The sequence below is a fragment of the Bufo bufo genome, chromosome 4 (genome assembly GCF_905171765.1).
Source record: "Bufo bufo chromosome 4, aBufBuf1.1, whole genome shotgun sequence".
Taxonomy (NCBI): domain Eukaryota; kingdom Metazoa; phylum Chordata; class Amphibia; order Anura; family Bufonidae; genus Bufo; species Bufo bufo.
Genome location: NC_053392.1, coordinates 433,243,723 through 433,263,714, shown reverse-complemented (window position 1 = coordinate 433,263,714; position 19,992 = coordinate 433,243,723). Strand labels below are relative to the sequence as shown.

Here is a 19,992-nt window from a genome sequence, read left to right as displayed (position 1 = left end):
TCATCATTGCACAAAAAGCTATGGGGTGTTACACTTAGATATGTAAATCAGCCTGGTAAGGACCCCAAGGGGCTGTACTAACCGTTCTGGAATTCAGCCATGCCCCCCTGTGAAGGAGCCCAGCACCGCCTGTATCCACGAATCTCCTCCTTGCTCACAAAGTCAGATCGCCGTAATCTCGCGGTGCGCGACCTCGTGCATGCGCAGTGATAAGAATTCAATTAAAAGTGTTCAATTAAAAGTGTTGGAAGAGATTGGCACTCCACCTCTGGGATCACTCTGAGAAACAATGTATTTCACAGACCATTCACATATAAATAATCAACATAAAATAAGATGAAAAAGGTAAAAATAGCAAAAATACCATACTTAAATGATCCTCTCTATTTGTCTCAATTGTATCTTAATTTTTTATTCTTGTGTGTCATCTTTTATTGCTATATTTTTAATATTACTGACAAACTAATGGTGTTCTATTAAATCCTTAATAGGTTAGTGACTTTACTTGGAGTCATGATGGCACTCAAGCTTTGATATCATACAGAGATGGATTTGTGCTTGTGGGCTCCGTGAGTGGTCAGCGACATTGGTCATCAGAGATAAACCTGGAAAGTCAAATTACATGTGGTATTTGGACACCAGACGATCAACAGGTAACATAGATCAACTAAATGGCAAAAATATAGTGTATTTAACTTCCGAAAAATACTTTCAATATTCAAGTGATATGGCTTTAACATTAATTACTGTGAATTTTCTCAGAAATTGCGGGTCCCCATCAGAGCTCTTTACATTTGATAAGAATAAGAATCCATGGCATTTACCGTATTTCCTTCCGAGACCGGGTCACTACTGCAATAGGGCTCTCCTAATAACTATTAGATCAATGGGGGGTCCTACCACTGAGTCACCCAGCAATCACAAGGACAAGGACCCTGTACCCCACAGGACCACCCAAAATGAACAGAGCAGCAGGTTGGCATGTGCACTGCCATTCCATTAATTTCTAGTGCTGTACTCTATCTCCAGCCGTCCCATAAAGATCAGTTGAAGGTCCTGGCGGTAGGAACCCCAGCGATCTAATAGTTATCTCCTATCCTGTGGCTAGGGGATAACTTGAAATTACTAGAATAGCCCTTTAAGTAGTGACTTTGCCCACTGAGGCCATGTACCTTTCATTTAAAAGAGACACATACACACCTTAAAAGCACATGATGTGTGTAAATCTAGCGAGTTAAAGAGGTTGTCTCACCTCCTGATTTCAGTCCTCTGTGCACGGCTCCTGGGGCACTTCTTGAGCTGTAGTGGGGATGATTCTTCTGCTGTGAGTGATGAAGCAAGCAAGCAGTGTTGGGATAATATGATACCCCGTTTGCCTGTACGTGCACGCTCCTGAGGCTGCTAGTTCATCAGAATCATTAGCAGTCTAAGCGGAACAGGCCCTGTGCAGATCGTAACAACTAATGGTAAGTGGTTGGGGCAATCTGTTTCTTACAGGAGAGGATGACAGTGGTGATTGAGAATTCGCCAGGAATGGGAGCTAATGCGCGTGCGTGCGGTACTGTGCACGCGCGCTCCATCAATTCCCAGCCACCAGTGACCATAACCCCTAGAAAGTGCAGTCAATAAAAAGGAAGAAAAAAGATACGGGGGAACCAGAACCATTACTGCTAAAGGAACTGCATTAGTAAGTTACTTATATTAATGTTATACACTTAATAAATATAACTTGATGAAATAAATTCCTTTCCTGCCGGGAAATCAACAGGTAGGCTGAACAAACAAGCGTTTGTGCATAGGTAGTGCAAATAAAGTAGTTGTAGATGGAATAAATGTGTATACTTCTTTACTCATCAACATATTTTATGAGTACCATGATAGCTGACATTTTCACTATATCAAGCCTCTACACAAACATGATAAACTCACAAGGTCAACAATCGTAAACTGGCTGCACATCCCTTTCCAGTGGACACTTCTAGAAAGTCAGTTAACAAATTACATCAGGACTTCCCTTCTGCACTGAACCTTTTCTTCATAACTTGATTTTCTGTAAAATGTATCTTCTATCCTGTCATTTCTAACAGATTTTCATAAAATATACCCAAAAACACATTCGAGCAGCCCTGATTTTCCCAAAAAAGTGCAAATTGTTGTAAAAAAAAGGGTGAGCTCTGCATAGCTGTACAGATTTAAAGGATTTCTGTCACCAGAATTAACCCTATTAAACTAGCTGACATTAGCCCCTGTTGCTCCAGAAATATAAATTTTAAAATATGCTAATAAGCCTCTAGGAGCAGTGGGACGTTGCCCCTGCTCCTAGAGACTCCGTTCTCCCACCTCTGGCCACGCCCTGCTATACTAGATTGACAGGGCTAGGCAGCGTTGGTCTCCTACTGCCAGCCCTGTCTGTCGTGTAAATTACGCGCCGGCGCCGTCCCGTTCTAGATTCGGCGCAGTGAGTGAAGGGTCCTCTCCGGCTGCCGGCCTCCTCACTGCGCCTGCGCCGAATACTGAACGGCGCGAGATTTCCCCAGCGCACAGGGCCGGCAGTTGGAAGTGAAGGCTGCCTGGCCCTGTCAATCTAGTGTAGCAGGGCGTGTCCAGAGGTGGGAGAACGGAGCCTCTAAGAGCAAGGGCAATGCCCCCCCCTGCACCTAGAGGCTAATTAGCATATTAGAAATTATATTTCTGGAGTAACGGGGACATAGATAAAAGTAGGAATAGGATAGTTAGGTTCAGCTGACATTAGCACATCGCTAATGTCGGCTAGTTTAATAGGGTTAATTCTGGTGACAGAAACCCTTTAAAGGGGTTATCCAATGTCTAAAGCAGGCATGCTCAACCTGCGGCCCTCCAGCTGTTGTAAAACTACAACTCCCACAATGCCCTGCTGTAGGCTGATAGCTGTAGGCTGTTCAGGCATGCTGGGAGTTGTAGTTTTGCAACAGCTGGAGGGCCGCAGGTTGAGCATGACTGGTCTAAAACATGTCCCCAATGCCCATGCCCCTCATATAGATTATACTTACCCTGCGATGCTCCGGATCCCCGCACGACCGCTGCTGCATCTCTTCACCATGCGGATCAAAACATCCGGCGACAGATGGACAGCAAATAGCAGGCCAGGGATGAGCCTCCCTAGCATCGCGGGTGACTTTGGATAACCCCTTCAAGATAATTTAGATCAGTTTTCTGGCTCAAGTTACACCTGAAATCTATTTCGGCGCACATACCTGCCAAGATGTGCCAAAAGTAAGAGTTGAACCTCTTAATAAACTAAGTGCATCTCACACCGCCACAAAGTATTTCAAGACTGGCGTTAGAAATGGCAAATTCCCCACTTTGAAGGCAAGAAGATTAAAACCATAATTTGGCAGAATATCATATACAGTTGCAAGAAAAAGTATGTGAACCCTATGGAATAATATGGATTTCTACACAAATTGGTCATAAAATGTGATCTGATCTTCATCTAAGTCACAACAATAGACAATCACAGTCTGATTAAACTAATAACACACAAAGAATTAAATGTTACCATGTTTTTATTGAACACGCCATGTAAACATTCACAGTGCAGGTGGAAAAAGTATGTGAACCCTTGGATTTAATAACTGGTTGAACCTCCTTTGGCAGCAATAACTTCAACCAAACGTTTCCTGTAGTTGCAGATCAGACGTGCACAACGGTCAGGAGTAATTCTTGACCATTCCTCTTTACAGAACTGTTTCAGTTCAGCAATATTCTTGGGCTGTCTGGTGTAAATTGTTTTCTTGAGGTCATGCCACAGCATCTCAATCGGGTTGAGGTCAGGACTCTGACTGGGCCACTCCAGAAGGCGTATTTTCTTCTGTTTAAGCCATTCTGTTGTTGATTTACTTCTATGCTTTGGGTCGTTGTTCAGTTGCAACACCCATCTTCTGTTGAGCTTCAGCTGGTGGACAGATAGCCTTAATTTCTCCTTCAAAATGTCTTGATAAACTTGGGAATTCATTTTTCCTTCGATGATAGCAATCCGTCCAGGCCCTGACGCAGCAAAGCAGCCCCAAACAATGATGTCCCCACCACCATACTTCACAGTTGGGATGAGGTTTTGATGTTGGTGCGCTGTGCCTCTTTTTCTCCCCTCATAGTGTTGTGTGTTTCTTCCAAACAACTCAATTTTGGTTTCATCTGTCCACAGAATATTTTGCCAGTACTGCTGTGGAACATCCAGGTGCTCTTGTGCAAACTGTAAACGTGCAGCAATGTTTTTTTTTGGACAGCAGTGGCTTCCTCTGTGGTATCCTCCCATGAAAACCATTCTTGTTTAGTGTTTTACGTATCGTAGATTCGCTAACAGGGATGTTAGCATATGCCAGAGACTTTTGTAAGTCTTTAGCTGACACTCTAGGATTCTTCTTCACCTCATTGAGCAATCTGCGCTGTGCTCTTGTAGTCATCTTTACAGGACGGCCACTCCTAGGGAGAGTAGCAGCAGTGCTGGACTTTCTCCATTTATAGACAATTTGTCTTACCGTGGACTGATGAACAGCAAGGCTTTTGGAGATACTTTTATAACCCTTTCTAGCTTTATGCAAGTCAACAATTCTTAGTTAGGTCTTCTGAGAGCTCTTTTGTGCGAGGCATCATTCACATCAGGCAATGCTTCTTGTGAAAAGAGAACCCAGAACTGGTGTGTGTTTTTTATAGGGCAGCTCAGCTGTAACCAACACCTCCAATCTCATCTCATTGATTGGACTTCAGTTGGCTGACATCTCAATCCGATTAGCTCTTGGAGATGCCATTAGTCTAGGGGTTCACATACTTTTTCCACCTGCACTGTGAATGTTTACATAGTGTGTTCAATAAAAACATGGTAACATTTAATTCTTTGTGTGTTATTAGTTTAAGCAGACTGTGATTGTCTATTGTTGTGACTTAGATGAAGATCAGATCACATTTTCTGACCAATTTGTGCAGAAATCCATATCATTCCAAAGGGTTCACATACTTTTTCTTGCAACTGTAGAGCTAAATTTGGGCCATACTCAAATGGTATATCCAGGCAATATTTTTGGAAAAGGAATCGGTCACCAGTGTTATGCTGTCCTAACAACTCCAGCATATGCCAGTGAGTTCTCATATTCATAAGAAGCTGGCTCTCCCCATCTCATGACGCTGATTGACATTGCTTTTTTTCCTACTGCAGTAAGTGGTAGGTGGGTGAGAAGAGCTGATCGTTTGTGAATATCAGGACTCATAGGCATGCACTGGAGATGTTCAGTACAAGAATTAGGCAAAACAGAAGGGTCAATTAAAGAAAGTGACCCAGTGTTTTGCTAAGGAGATCTATCACTAGTTTATATGGCTCTTGGTTAGAATACCATAAACCTGGTAACGTATTCCCTTTAACACCATGCCGTAAACGTGTGGCATGGGAAGTATCTCATTCCTGCACCATGAAATACATTTACGGCATAGCGATGGCACTACTGAGATACTGAGTCACTGCCATTAGAGACGAGTGTGAACTGTAACGGCGGAGATCGGAACTAGCGTTGATCCTGGCTGGTTAATCCCTCTTAGATGCTGTGGTCAGTAGCGACCACGGCATCTAAGGGGTTTATAGATGTAGGGGCACCCTCTTCCCCATTAGGCCTCTTTCAGTGTTGTCACTGGGTCTTGATGCTTTCTGTGGCACCAGGAGGCCTTACAAAAGCCTCCGGGTCTGCCATGTACCAAAGCCTTTCAGGCCCTGCCAGATGAAGGGTCTGATAGTTTTACATTTACATTTTACCTGACAGGTACAATACACTACAATAGGTAGCTATTGCAGTGTTTTGTACCAGCGATTAGAACCTCATAAAGAATACAACTAAAACACACTGACAGAATAAAAATTTTCACCCACCTCACTTTCCAAAAAAATAAATAAAAAGTAATCAAAAAGCCAGAATGGTACCAACAAAAACTACAGCTTATGCCTCATTCACACGTCAAGCTGTCTTACATTTAGAACTGGTGGAGGATCCACCGAAATTTGGAAGAGGCTGGTGCCTCTTCATAGCTCCAACGATCCGCCGCCAACTATAGGGCTTTATTATTAATAACACTGGTCTTAATAAATGTGCCCCTATGTCTGTGTAGCCTACACTCCTGGTTTTGTCTCATAATCACTGATGAATATCATGACCAAAACACTGACGTGTGAATGAGGCTTTATGCTACAAAAAAACACAGCTCAGTCCAAAAAATTGAGTTTTAAGTACAGCTAAAGGGCAAAAATGCCCCCCAGTGTCTACAAAAGTAGGTCTGTGGGACAACACGTAAAGGGACCTCCACCTTGGTTTGTTATTTCAAATAGCTGAAGCCTTTACATTACAAGTATTATTCCGAATCCATTAATTATGCCCCATTCACACTTACGAACACGTTTGGTTTCCATTTGTGATCCGTTTTTTGCGGATCGGAAATGGAAACATACAATAATATTTAAACATTAAGTACAATAAAAAATTAGGCTGGGCATAAAATTTTCAGTAGATGGTTCTGCAAAAACGGAACGGATGCGGAAGACATACGGATGTTGAATAGAGCTACGGATCGTTATTTGCAGGCAATAATAGGACATGTTCTATGTTTGAATGGGAATGCGAAAACGGAATGCATACGGAGTATACGGAACGCAAAAAAAAACGGAATGTAAATGGGAAAAAAAAACATTTGTGTGCAGGAGGCCTAACCCAGATACTTTCTTGAATTTACCCAGAGGAGCAGTATGTGTGAATGCAAACATCCGCAATATCTATTCCGGACTTTACCCTGACTTTTTCAAAATCATGGTGCATGTATTAAAAGTATCCACACCCTTTCTAGGCACACAGAGCATTTGTTTTTAGTCACACCCCAGCTACATATCTGAAAGGCAAACTCTGGAAAATCTCTGGACCTGATTTTCCTGAAATTTTCCAGAGTTGGTGTGAAAACAGCTTAAAGAGGACCTTTCACTAGAATAGAAAATCTAAACTACGTATACAGACATGTAGAGCGGCGCCGAGGGATCTCCCTGCACTTACTATTATCCCTGGGCGCCGCTCCGTTCTCACGGTATAGCCTCCGGTATCTTCAAAAGTTCGGCTCCACCCATTTGAGCCTGCCGCTGTCTTTCTCCCAGGCTGTAGCGCTGGCCAATTGCAGCACTCAACTCATAGCCTGAGAGAAAAAAAAACTCTCAGGCTATGAGCTGAGCGCTGCGATTGGCCAGCGCTACAGCCTGGGAGAAGGAGACGCTGGCAGGCTCAACTGGGTGGAGCCGAACATATGAAGATACCGGATGCTATACCGGGAGAACGGGGCGGCGCCCAGGGATAACAGTAAGTGCAGGGAGATCCCTGGGCGCCGCTCTACATGTCTGTATACTTAGTTTAGATTTTCTATTCTAGTGAAAGGTCCTCTTTAAGTAACTTTGGTGAGCATGGATATTTCTATATATAGATTGCAGTTGTCCTGGAACATGAACTCTGCCCTTAGGTGGATGTATCTTCTATTACAGTCACCATCCTGGGACGGGCTATCTACTTACTATCTACATTTTCTGGAGTTTACCCGGAGGGGCTGTATGTGTGAATGCACACATCTGCAATATCTGTCCTGGATTTTACCCACACTTTTTCTCCCCAGAGCCCTAGTACAAACTCTGGGTTATTTCCGAGTGAGTGCATGTGTGAAAACAGCAGTAAATGTTGCAGAAAATCACTGTGGCCATGCTTAAAGTGCCTGCCCCTTGTCTAGGCACCTGGAACATTTCCTCTGTTGTGAGAACGCACCTGACATGAAACATCTCAGGAGTGATGGCTACATGTAATGGTCCATTCACACGTCCGTGTGTGTTTTGTGGCGATGTGCGTTCCGCATTTTGCAGACCGCACATCGCTGGCACTTGCGGACAAGAATTGCGGACAAGAATAGGACATGTTCTATTTTTTTTCGGGAACGGAAGTGCAGACAGGAGACACATTTATTTGGATAGGTACTTTTAATGAGGTGACCACATGCACCATTGCTGGTTGTTACAGTGGTCAGCAGATGACACTCTCTAAGGGTAACCAATATATCTCGAGCAGTTATTGACCTACTGTAAATTTGCAAACATGATGAAATCCTGCCAGTCATCAGCAGTCTAAATGATCTTTGTACACAATCATTTAGCTTAATTTCCTTGAGGAAAAACATGAACATATCAATTTAAATGAGTCAGAAAAGTTTACATTCTTGTTTGCACAATTTTATTGATTACTAGCAGAAGGAGACCCGGCTTTGCATGGGTATACCGTATTTCATCTATTTCATTTAATGTTTGTGTCTCGTTAAAAGATATCAACAGTATCCCCCATAACAGTGACCCCCCCCACAGTGCCCGCCCCCTTAATGGTGACCCCACAGTGCCCGCCCCCTTAACTGTGACACCCACAGTGCCTGCCCCCTTAACGGTGACCCCCACAGTGCCCGCCCCCTTAACGGTGACCCCCACAGTGCCCGCCCCCTTAATGGTGACCCCCACAGTGCCCGCCCCCTTAACGGTGACCTCCACAGTGCCCGCCTCCTTAACGGTGACCTCCACAGTGCCCGCCCCCTTAACGGTGACCTCCACAGTGCCCGTCCCCTTAACGGTGACCTCCACAGTGCCCGCCCCCTTAACGGTGACCTCCACAGTGCCCGCCCCCTTAACTGTGACCTCCACAGTGCCCGCCCAGTGAGGAATATGGATTAATATTTACGGTCAGCCATGTTCCCACACCAACCATCTGCTGAAAGGTAGCAGAGGTAGTGATCTCCACAGGGGGAGGCCCTGCTTCAAAGCCAGCCAGATGGCAGAGAGCCTCTAGCAGTCCACCTTTGTTTACATTTCTCACCTCCATTCAGCCAGCCAGGAATCCAGTTAATAAAACAGGAAAAACTTCCCTGCAGGGGGTCTAGGCCATTCCCCAGTTCAATGAACATTATCAGACATCATGGAACCGGCGGTTCATAAGGAATTATGAATCGCCCGTCCATCACAGACATAAACCATATACACATTTGTGTCCCTGTGGCCATGATGAACAGGCCAGTGGTCATAGTTTGGTGGTGGGATGCCAGGGAGAGGAGATATCCATATCTCCCCACAGAAACCAAATAACAGTACCATGCTTGGACTCTACTGGTATCTGGAACCCAGGCGGATCCATTGGTCCCAGAACTACCTCCCTGCGACATTCTGGTCTGGAGCCAGGAGCCCTAATTGGTTTTGTGGCTCATGTGCTTCCAGCCCAGCAGAGGGGGGTGGACCCCTCCCAGAGGCTGGGAGAGGAGGGGCCGGCTACAGGTTAAATGGCTTGTGCCAGCAAGCTGGCGTGTCACATCGTGCCATATGTTTAGAGGGACCTGCAACCAGCTGACATCACTGCTTCCCATGTGAATACAGCTAAGAACTCATCACAACCCAAAGGACTCCTATACCTGGTAAACTGACTTTTGTTCTGCTTAACCCTGTATGTACCACGTCATCTGTATTTGTAACCTCAGACCATTGTGTATATATACTTTGTGTGTATATTGTATTAAGTCTAGTGCACCCTTAAAGCAATTAAATACCGTATTTTTCGCCCTATAAGACGCACCGGCCCGTAAGACGCACATAGGTTTTTGAGGAGGAAAATAAGAAAAAGAAAAGACTCCCCCCCCCCCCCCCCCCCCCCCCCCACAAAAAAAAAAAACTGCTTGAAATAAATCTAGCAGTGCAAATTGAGAGGAGGTGCTCTGGATGCAGGGGAGGTACAGGACTAAACCTTTGTGAGAAATATTGTCATGTACTGTATCATTTTTTTTATATCAATCATGGGATAACCTCTAACATTCACCATTTCTTTAGTGGAAAGAAAATTCATATTTGTGTGGAAATTTATTAAACATGACAAATCCCATTGACGCAAAAAGTTCATAGCAAACTTCTCCGTTCCAAGAGCTCTGAGATGCAATTTGAACGGAGCCTGTACGTTAAGCTGTTTGGGCTGTATTAATCGTAGAATTTTGCCATTCATTTTTACAGGGAATTTTTCTGCTCTCTAGGACGTACCGTTCCTGAGAATCCCAAAAAATGACCTGCAAGTATTTCACTTGATATCCCAACTGCCATATACACGGTCACATGTCCGTTATCAGCCAATAGAAGCTTGCAGGCCCTTAGTCACCACATACACACAGCTGTACTCCAGGTTTCCATAACAACCCAGCCATTTTTCTTTACTGCTGTAGGTCAGCTTTAGGCTCTGGCTGCAGGACACTTAGGGGCACAACTACACTGCTACATGCATCCGACTTGGACGGATCTTTTGCGACTGTTGTGTCGCAGTACGTCATAGTGCGACACCATAGCCTATCATTATAAAAATTGTTGCGCGACATTGGTACGACAAAATGTCACGTGACACATGTCGTCATGTAGCCCTAGCCTTAAAGGGGCAGGGCGCTGTGGAGGTCACTGTTAATTGGGTGGGGCCACTATTAAAGGGGCAGGACATTGTGGAGGACACTGTTAAGCTGGCAGGGGCCACAAATAAAGGGGCAGCTGCTATGGAGGTCACTGTTAATGGGACAGGGGCCACTATTAAAAGGGGCAGGCCACTGTGGAGGTCACTGTTAAAGGTCTGTGACTAATACCATACCCCAACTGACAACTACGTGTCAACTACGTAGAACCAGCGAGATATGGTATGGTCACGGTTTACCAAGGCGTGACGTTACGCCCTCCTAGAGGAGTGGGTAAGCGTCAGTCTTGGTACAGTTTTCACAGATTCCTCCTGTCCACACGGGCACAGAAAGGCAACAAGCTGAGAGCCTTTTCACTGCCCCAGTGAAACAGCACATTCTCAGCCCAGGAAGACTGCCACCAGTTTCTTGTTTGATATAATCCCGGTCCGCTAACGGGATTATGTAGGGTAAGAAACCAACCCGCGGCAGGGTATAACTAGGCCGAAACACGGACGTGGGGATTCGTGATCGAGATACAACAGCACAAGATTAAATTATATACCGTATTTTTCACCCCATAAGACGCACCCCCCCTTCAATAGTGTGGGGAAGTGCCCCTGCGTCTTATGGGGCGAATTCTGGCAATTTACATTGCAGTCTGCGAAAGTAAAAAAAAATCAGACCAAGACCATTTATTTCAGATTTATTTCCACCTTCAATGTGACCTATAATTTGTGCAATTAATAAAAGCAAATATAACAAAACTTAACTTAGATGTGCATTTCCTGAAGGAAATACATAGGGCCAGATTTATCATTAGCTCAAGTCAAAATAATGGAGTGAAAAAGTCGCAAATGTTTGCGCAATGGCTAAAACTGCAAAAATTAGCTACTTTTATTGGTTTTGCACTATGCTCGCCAGTTTTATGAAAGTGGGCGTGTTTTCTTATGTAAATGAATCAGTCTAGACAGATTTACTATTGCGACAATTTAAAAAGTCGCAAAAAATTTAGCAATTTTACTCCAGTGAGGACCATGCTTATCTTAAGCAACTTTTTAATAGAACATGCAACTTTTTCGTAAAGACGTGCGACTTTTGTAAAGCTGCTTACAGAAGGATAAACTGCGACCGTCAAACCACTTTTATCACAGTATTAAAGGACAATTAATAAATCTGACTTAGCCGAAAGTGACTTTGGACAGTTTATGCGTGAGAGTTTAACATGTAATGGCACAGTTCAAAGTATGTAGTAATCTCTGCATAAGGGTCCATTCACACGTCCGTTTTTTCTTTCCTGATCTGTTCCGTTTTTTGCGGAACAGATCTGGACCCATTAATTTTCAATGGGTCCTGGAAAAAATCGGACAGCACAATGTGTGCTGTCCGTTTCCGTTATTCCGTTCCGCATGTCCGTTTAAATATAAAACATGTCCTATTCTTTTCCGCAAAATTCGGATCCTGGTACAATACAAAGTCAATGGATCTGCAAAAAACGGAAGACATTCGGATGTCATTACGTATGTCATCCGTTTTATGCGGATTCCGTTCCTGGAAATTACATTTTAATTTTTTTTTTTTTTTATTTATTTATATTTATATTTTTTTTTTCAAAGAAATCCAAACAACTTTATTTGCTTATTGAAATTTATACATGTTTCCGTTTTTTGCGGATCCGCAAAAAACAGATGACATACGGAAACATTTTCAGGAACAACGGATCCGCAAAAAACGGACCGAAAATCGGGATATAGAAAAATACTGACGTGTGAATGTAGCCTAATACTGTGCTAGGTTTATGTTTAAAATATAATACCAGAATTCCAGTGTATACTGTCACAAAATCTATCGAAATCATAGTATACGTTATATAGATTAAGGCTGACAAGTCAGCCTGCATTTGTGGGAGGGGCGCAGGCACCCATAAAACAGAGGCACGCCCTCATCTTACTTGCGTGCGTTTCCGGTGCCTATTCCCGCCACGAACGTCACCCCCTTTGCAGCAGCGCAGCTCATCAGGTAAGTAGGGTCCGTCGGGTCCCTCCGGTCCACCGTCTAATTCATCCTACCTACCGGGTAAGTAACACCCACCTCCGCCTTCCTTCGTTCCCCCACCACGGCACAGTGTAACCCCAGTCACTCACCTACTCCCGGCTGGGCTCCACCATGGTTCTCGCTTCCAGCGCAGAGCACAGGGGGGTCACGTGGGACGTCAGGCCTGAGGATCGCCGCGTGGCGTCCCAGTTGCCTCGGCAACGAGGTTGGCGTACCGCCCTGCTGTCACGTGGCCCGGCTCCCGTCTCGTCGCTGGTCCTTCTCTTGCCCTGCACACTCCGGTGGGGGAAGGAGGCGCTTTCACGGGGCTGGTCGGGCACTTTCACGGGGCTGGTCGGGCACGCAGGCGTGGAAGGGTGCCACTGGAAAAAAATAAAATATATATTAATTTTAAAAAATAATTAACCCCTAACAACGCACTGTAGCAGTCACATGATACCACTCCGCATCGCGTCCTATCAGCTTCCCCTTGCTGGTTCAGCCTGATATCTGATTTACAATAACTCCATAAGATATTACACCACGTCCCGCTGGCACTTGGCCATACATCAGGCCTTTAGTTGGTAGATACGGGTTACTGATAGCATGACAGGAAAATTTCCACAAGATTAAAGGGACCCAGCAGGATCCCTAGGTCATGGGTGGGAAATAAATGGCGGGTCTCTGGACATTTACGTGCCCCCCTCACGATACTGATTTTTTGCAGACCCTGGGTGCTCTACTGTTCTAGCTACATATCGTCAGCCAAGGTTCTCTCAAACAGTTCCGTCTGAGCCGACCGTCGCCTATTCCACTCTGCTACATCTGCGGACATTTTTCGGTAAATACATAAATTTTCAAACCACACACTCATTCCGTCTCTCAGTCCAACGTAGTAATGTCACTGCCAGTCACGGTTGGCCTCCCAGGGTGGGTAACTTCCATTCCTATTGTCGCCCGCTTCAGGCTCCCTCCGTAGTCACCATGTCTGTCACCTGTCACGCTGCAGGTTCACTTCATTGTCATACCACAATGTTCGTTACCTGTTCGCTTCACGCTCACGTCTGTCAATACCATGTTGTTGCCTGTCACGTTTCAGGCTTACGTTTCAAATGCCATCTGTTGCCTGTTACGCTTCAGGCTTAAGTTATAACATACCATGTCTGTTGTCTGTTACGTTTCAGGCTTACGTATTATTTACCATCTGTTGCCTGTTACGCTGCAGGCTTACGTTTCAACATACCTTTGTCTACTGCCTGTTGCGGTCCAGGCTTACGTATCATTTGCCATCTGTTGCCTGTTACGCTTCAGGCTTACGTTATAACATACCATGTCTGTTGCCTGTTACGTTTCAGGCTTACGCTTATAAAATACCATGACTGTTGCCTGTTACGTCTCAGGCTTATGTTTTTTAAATTATCATCTGTTGCCCGTTACGCTTCGGGCTTACGTTTATAACATTCCATGTCTATTGCCTATTACGTTCGGGCTTTCGTTGGCATTTGCCTTATCTGGTGCCTGTTATGCTTCAGGCTCACGTTCTTCGCTGTTGCCTGTCACGCACAAGGTTTCACGTTTTATAATTTTTTCATCTCTGTTGCCTGTTACGTGTCAGGTTCACGTTGTTAATTACTATTTCTGTCGCCTGTCATGTTTTCAGACTCAAATCCATATTCTCTTTCTCCGGTACGATTTCAGGTTTGATGTTCATTTTCTTCTGTTCTCCAACTCCCTGTCTGGGGCCACGTCTTTGTAGCTTCCTTACGTAATTTCACACTCTAGTCTGGCCAGGTCCTCCACAGTAGCGCCCGTTTTAGAGCGCTAGGCACTCGCCCACTCACTAGTTCTCCTTCAACCACCATTCACAGCTCGGGTGTCTTTCGAAATACAGGGCCTCCAGCTCAGCTATTAATTTTCTGTTTGTCACCTTGCAGCTGCAGTATGTCGCATACTTCCAATATCGAGGAAGCCCTATCGATTCCTGAAACACCCGCATCCGAGCGGCCCAGCTCCTCATCTCTAAGGAGTAGGACAATTCCTAAGTTAATTGCGGAACTTAACAGGAGAGGGATCCAACATCCTGCTTCCACCCGAAAGGCAGAATTATAGACTGCTGATGGCTGAACCAGCAGCCCCAGACTTGGAGCAAGTCTCCATGTCCACCCTTCAACTATCTCTGACACAGCTGCATTCTATGATGAATAACATTGCCTCCTCAGTTTCGGACGTGCAGTCCAGAATCCTGGCTGTCGAGTTCTACCAGGGGCTGGCATCTGGCCGGTCCGCTTCACCCTTGCCTGTAGCCTCCACTTCAGGGCCCGTTCCCCCAGGTAGGGTCCTAAGCGCGCCTGAAGTAGCTCCCTCGCATTTCATCCCCAGCAACATCAAAAAAGATATCTTAGATGGTAAAGAAGTCAATCTAGCGTTGATTCTAATAGCTACTCACGACACAATAGATAGCAAAACAATCGCTTGCGGCGACGTGTCCATCGTCCTTAAGGCCAGGGATCCCTGTCTAAACAAGAAGCTGTCCATTACTGAGTTCGTCCTCGCGTTCAGTTTATTCAGGGATGTCATTTGCTCTGTCCATCCTGAGAGACGGGAGGAGTTGGACACTTACCTTTACAGAGTCACGGACTTCGGCCATAAGTACGGTGGCCAAGCGTTCTATGACTATCATCGCTCTTTTTCAGCCAAAGCTGCCGCCGCGCTGGTCCGATTCCAACACATCACAAACTGGGCTGCCATGGACATGGAGCTTTTTTGCCGGCACTTCGCAGGGCTCAAGGCCCCGGCGTGTGCCTCTTGCCAATCCATTGCCCACTCCGCAGATTGATGCCCCAATGCAGGACCCTCAACGTCCCAGGGCAGATCCCTTCCCAGTAGTTCCGGGTCTCTACAATGGTCTGGCCCAACCACGAATAAGCTGGGGCGGCCCATAGTTTTCCTGGGTAACAGCCAGGTGTGTAACAATTTTAACCAGAACGCCTGTTACTATAATAAATGTAGGGCCCTTCATGTATGTGCTGTGTGTTTCAGGGCTCACCCCCAAATGGCTTGTCCTCAAAGGTCCTCCAGGCCATCCTGACTAACCGGGGTCAACTTGGATTTACTAGCATCCCTTCTGCAGAACCATCACATCCTGCAGTTTGTTCAATTTCTGGTCTCCGGGTTCGCTACAGGCTTTCACACAGGTCTGGTACCTCTTCCACAGTCCACTTGGGAGGGACCCAACCTCCAGTCAGCAACCAGGGATCCTGAGCTGGTGGGGACGCTAATAAAGTCAGAATTAGAGAAGGGGTTCTTCATCGGTCCATTTTCCGTTGTTCCGTTTGACCTCTGGAGAATAAACCCCATGTGTCAAAACAATTCACTAATAAAAAACGTTTGATCTATGACCTGTCTGCACCTCATGGCTCCAGCATACCCAGCTTAAACTCCTTAGTTCCCTCTGTGGAGTTTTCCATGCGCTATTCTTCCATAGACGAGGCCATTCAACTCATCCTTCAGGTAGGCAGGGGGGCATGGTTGGCCAAAGCGGACATCGCTGACTCTTTCAAATTGCTGCCCATCCAGCCGCAGCTTTGGAAGTTCTATGGCATCAAGTGGCAAGACCAGTACTTCTTTGGAAATCGCCTGACTTTCGGGTCCAAAAGCAGCCCCTGGCTGTTTGACCAGTTTGCCCAGGCTTTGCACTGGATCTTGGTCAACCACTGCGACTGTCCGCTGGTCATTCATTACCTGGATAACTTTTCTTTTAATAGAAAGGCCAGATTGCAAGCCAAGCAAGCTCCAGGCTCTTCTCCAGCTGTTTTCAAACCAAATAGAAGGCCCCACGACGGTAATCACCTTCCTGGGCATAATCTTGAACACAGAGAAAATGGAGGCCAGGTTACCAGCTGAGAAGCTCACAAAGATCAAGGATGCTATCTCAAAGGCGGTGGGCAGTAGGACGTGTGTCAAGGTAGAGTTGCAGTCCCTACTAGGAATGCTAAATTTCGCCACCAGAGTCATGCCCCAAGGTAGAGCCTTCATGTCCAGGCTCCTGCAGCTACTTCCCTCAGCTCCCGAGCAAGACAGCCTCATTACCTTAGACGCCCAAGCCATGGCCGACCTGGCCATGTGGAGGGATTTTCTGGCCGCATGGAACGGAGTCTCCATGTTCGTTCCGCAACTGGGGCCAGCATCCACCTTGATTTTCTCGGACGCCGCCGCCTCCGGGGGTTTCGCGTCAATCTGTGGAAATCAATGGTTTGCGGGCGCCTGGCCATCAGAGGTTTCATCGGCCAGAGCCGCATTGAAATCATCCCCCTTGTTGGAGTTCTACCCAATTGTGGCGGCGGCCCAGGTCTGGGGTAGACAATGGGCCAATTCTTCCGTGGCGTTCATCACCGACAACCAGACAGTGGTTGTTATCATCGCCAAGGGCAGATCACAGTCACCCCAGATCATATGTTTTGTCCGCAGGCTGGTTTGGCTCTCGCTGCAATTCAATTTCCATGTGTCATGCAGGCACATTCAGGGAATACGTAATGTCGCCGCAGATGCTTTGTCTCGTTTTAATTTCAATACTTTTTTCCAGATCATGCCGGAGGCAGACCGAGTGGGGCTACCTCCTCCGATGTATCAAACTCTAGTAATGGATTAAAATCATTCATTTCTTAAGCAAAGTCTTTGATGCAGAAGTCTCTGTCTGTTAACACGGCCAGGAATTACAGAACCGCTTGGAACACTTTCAACAGTTTCACACTCCTACATCCAAGAAAGGACACTGACAGGACCACTTACATCACAGCTTTCATAGCTTACTGTCATACTGACCTCAAACTGTCCTATAACACTATCAAGTTATACTTGGCCGGAGTCCAGCATTTTTCCATGTTGGAGGATCCAGAGAGTAGGTCGGTTTTCCTGTCCCAGGCAGTTAGGGCGACACTTAGGGGTGTTCAGAAGAGTAGCGGAGGGGCCATCCCGAGCAGGCAGCCTGTGTCAGGGGAATTTTTTAGGAAGCTTTCCACCTCCCTAGATGTTCTTCCTTTTGGGCTCTATTCCAGCACAGTCATCAAGGCTGCCATGTACCTTAGTTTCTACGGGTTCTTAAGACCCGGCGAATTTACCAGCGTTTCGGCCAGGACCAAGTGTTTAACTAGGGGTCAGCTGGTATGGCTGGTATATTCTCCCTATACCTCCTTACTTCCAAAACTTCTCAGGTGGGGCCACCAGTAGAGGTAAAGTATTTTCAGGCTTTCAGTGCATGGTGTCCAGTTCAAGTCCTCAGGAGTTTGCTGGCAGTTTTGGGGGACTCCGCCCCGGACAGTCCTTTGCTCCCGTTTAAAGTCAGGGCCATCACGGCTTCCCAGTTCATTTCACACATTCGTATCCTGGCTTCTGGTTTGGGCTTCGACCCCAAGACAATTTCAGGGCACTCCTTCTGCATTGGGGCGGCATCCGCTGCTTCAAAGCATAACGTCCCCGGCCATGTTATCCGTAAAATGGGCCGCTGGCACTCCTCATGCTTTGCGCGTTATATACCGAACCCCCAGGCTGAGATATCCAAGGCTTTTCGCAGTTTGGTGTTGTAAGTTTGTTCAGCTGCAATAAAGGTACTCTCTACTCTACTTGGTGTTTTTTTGCCCCCTTATAGGTCTACCCACGGCATGGCTAAGGGCACACCTGCAGCCATTTAGTTAGGGCAAGCAGACCATCATTCAGTTAGGTCCCGGTCCTTCAGGGTACTAGCTCTCTTCCGTAGCCATGACCACAAATAGAATTGTAGTGAATTCTGCCATTCTTTCCTATGGAGATTTTGTTCTTTTTTTTAAGTTTATTAAAAACAACAAATCCAGTTGAAATACATAGCACACGTCTGAGCACTGAATACTTTTGAATACATTTTTAACATGTCCCTAATGCCCTAACAGTTTTTGTAATATACTTTATTAATTTTTAAAAAATTGTTAATGCACTTTTCCCTCCCTAAAGTGCGCCTTTCCCTGTGCGCTTAAAATTCACTTTTCTGTACACCGCTGACTTCTCAGCTGTGTACGGACTGCATATTTTCTCAATGGGGCCGCAGTGGAGTGAGTACGGGCAGGAGCGCATATTGCTGCTCCTGCCCGTGCCCCCCGGAGGATTACTAAATGCTGGCATAGCACATGGGTGTACCCTGTAACAATGTGCTATGCCAGGATTAGCTGAGTGGAGCCGGCTCCTGCCTGTGCACACTTTACTAAGCTAAATATAAGAATATGAGGAAAAATAGTACAGTGCTTTTCAAGCACTATAATAATGTGGTTGCATAAGTGAGAAAACTGTCTTATATTTGGGGATGTGGTTGTGTTCAGAATTGGCCAACACATTTAGGTCTCATGCACATAGTTTCTGTCAACATCCGATTGGATCGGATGCAGACCCATTCATTTCAGCGGGGCTGCAAAAGATGCAGACAGCACACCATGTGCTGTTCGCATCCGCACATCCTTTCCGTGGCCCCATAAAAAGATAGAACATGTCCTATTCTTGTCGGTTTTGCAAACAAGGATAGGATATTTCTATTGAAGTGAAAAAGAAAATGGCCGCATGTGCCTGGCTGCGATCTGTGTTTTGCGGATCTGCAAAACACTTTACGACCATGTGCATGAGCCCTTAAACTAATGTTAAATAGTAGTCAGTACCCAGTTGCCATCATGTGAGGTGATTCTGATGAAGCCCATATCAAGTTTAGCTGTTCTAGGAGGTGTGGTAAGGTGAACAGAAAAGTGTATGGTAAAGTCCTGGAAGGGGTGTATATCCCACCCAGCTTCCTCAACTGGGTGAGGTAAATAAAATCCAGAAGGTTAAAATGGTCTCAGCAATGTGTAGGTTGTTGAGACAGTTTTGTTAAGTTTATGGGCTTAATTTTATTGGACTGGGAGAAGGTAGGCTTGGTAGAGGGACCTCCCCAGTCCACTCCATTCCGGGACAGGTTTTCCCCTAGCCTGAGGGATCCCCAGCTGAAGCCAGCTGGGATCGTCAAGGGGAAATAAAGCACAGTCCATGCTGTCAGTCTAGGGGAGAGTAATGCCTGGAGAAAGTGTGGGAAGATTGCTGCGCTGCTGGCTAGAGAAGCCGACTTCTCTGTGTGAACTGTTTAATAGGTGAGTTAGGAGCTTCACTGTATTAGCCAGAGCCCAGACGGGCAGGTGTTTATTTTGGTTTGGTTTATGTTTTGTGGTACTGGACCTTCACCTTACCCAGTGATTTATAACTGGGGTTGCCTCTATTGCCGGAGTGTGATAAATAAAGCAACATTTGGACTTTAACCCTGTGGGCTGCAAGATAATCTGTCATCACCGCCCTACCTGAGAGTGTAACCCCTTACAGAGGATTTTACTGACATTTTTTTTGTTGCATTTTACAACAAAAGCCATGGTCCATAAACAGCTTGCAAGACATGAAAGGGATCTCATTGTTGAAAGGTATCAATTAGGA

The 19,992-nt window shown here is 45.8% G+C and overlaps 1 protein-coding gene across 1 annotated transcript in view; it reads left to right on the top strand.

Moving 5' to 3' along the window:
* Positions 1-19,992, top strand: part of TULP4 (TUB like protein 4) — a 400,386-nt gene that overhangs the window by 229,033 nt on the left and 151,361 nt on the right. Inside the window, exon 4 of the mRNA XM_040429356.1 lies at positions 492-653. Within this exon, the coding sequence (XP_040285290.1) occupies positions 492-653 (162 nt within the window). The remainder of the gene's footprint in view (positions 1-491; positions 654-19,992) is intronic.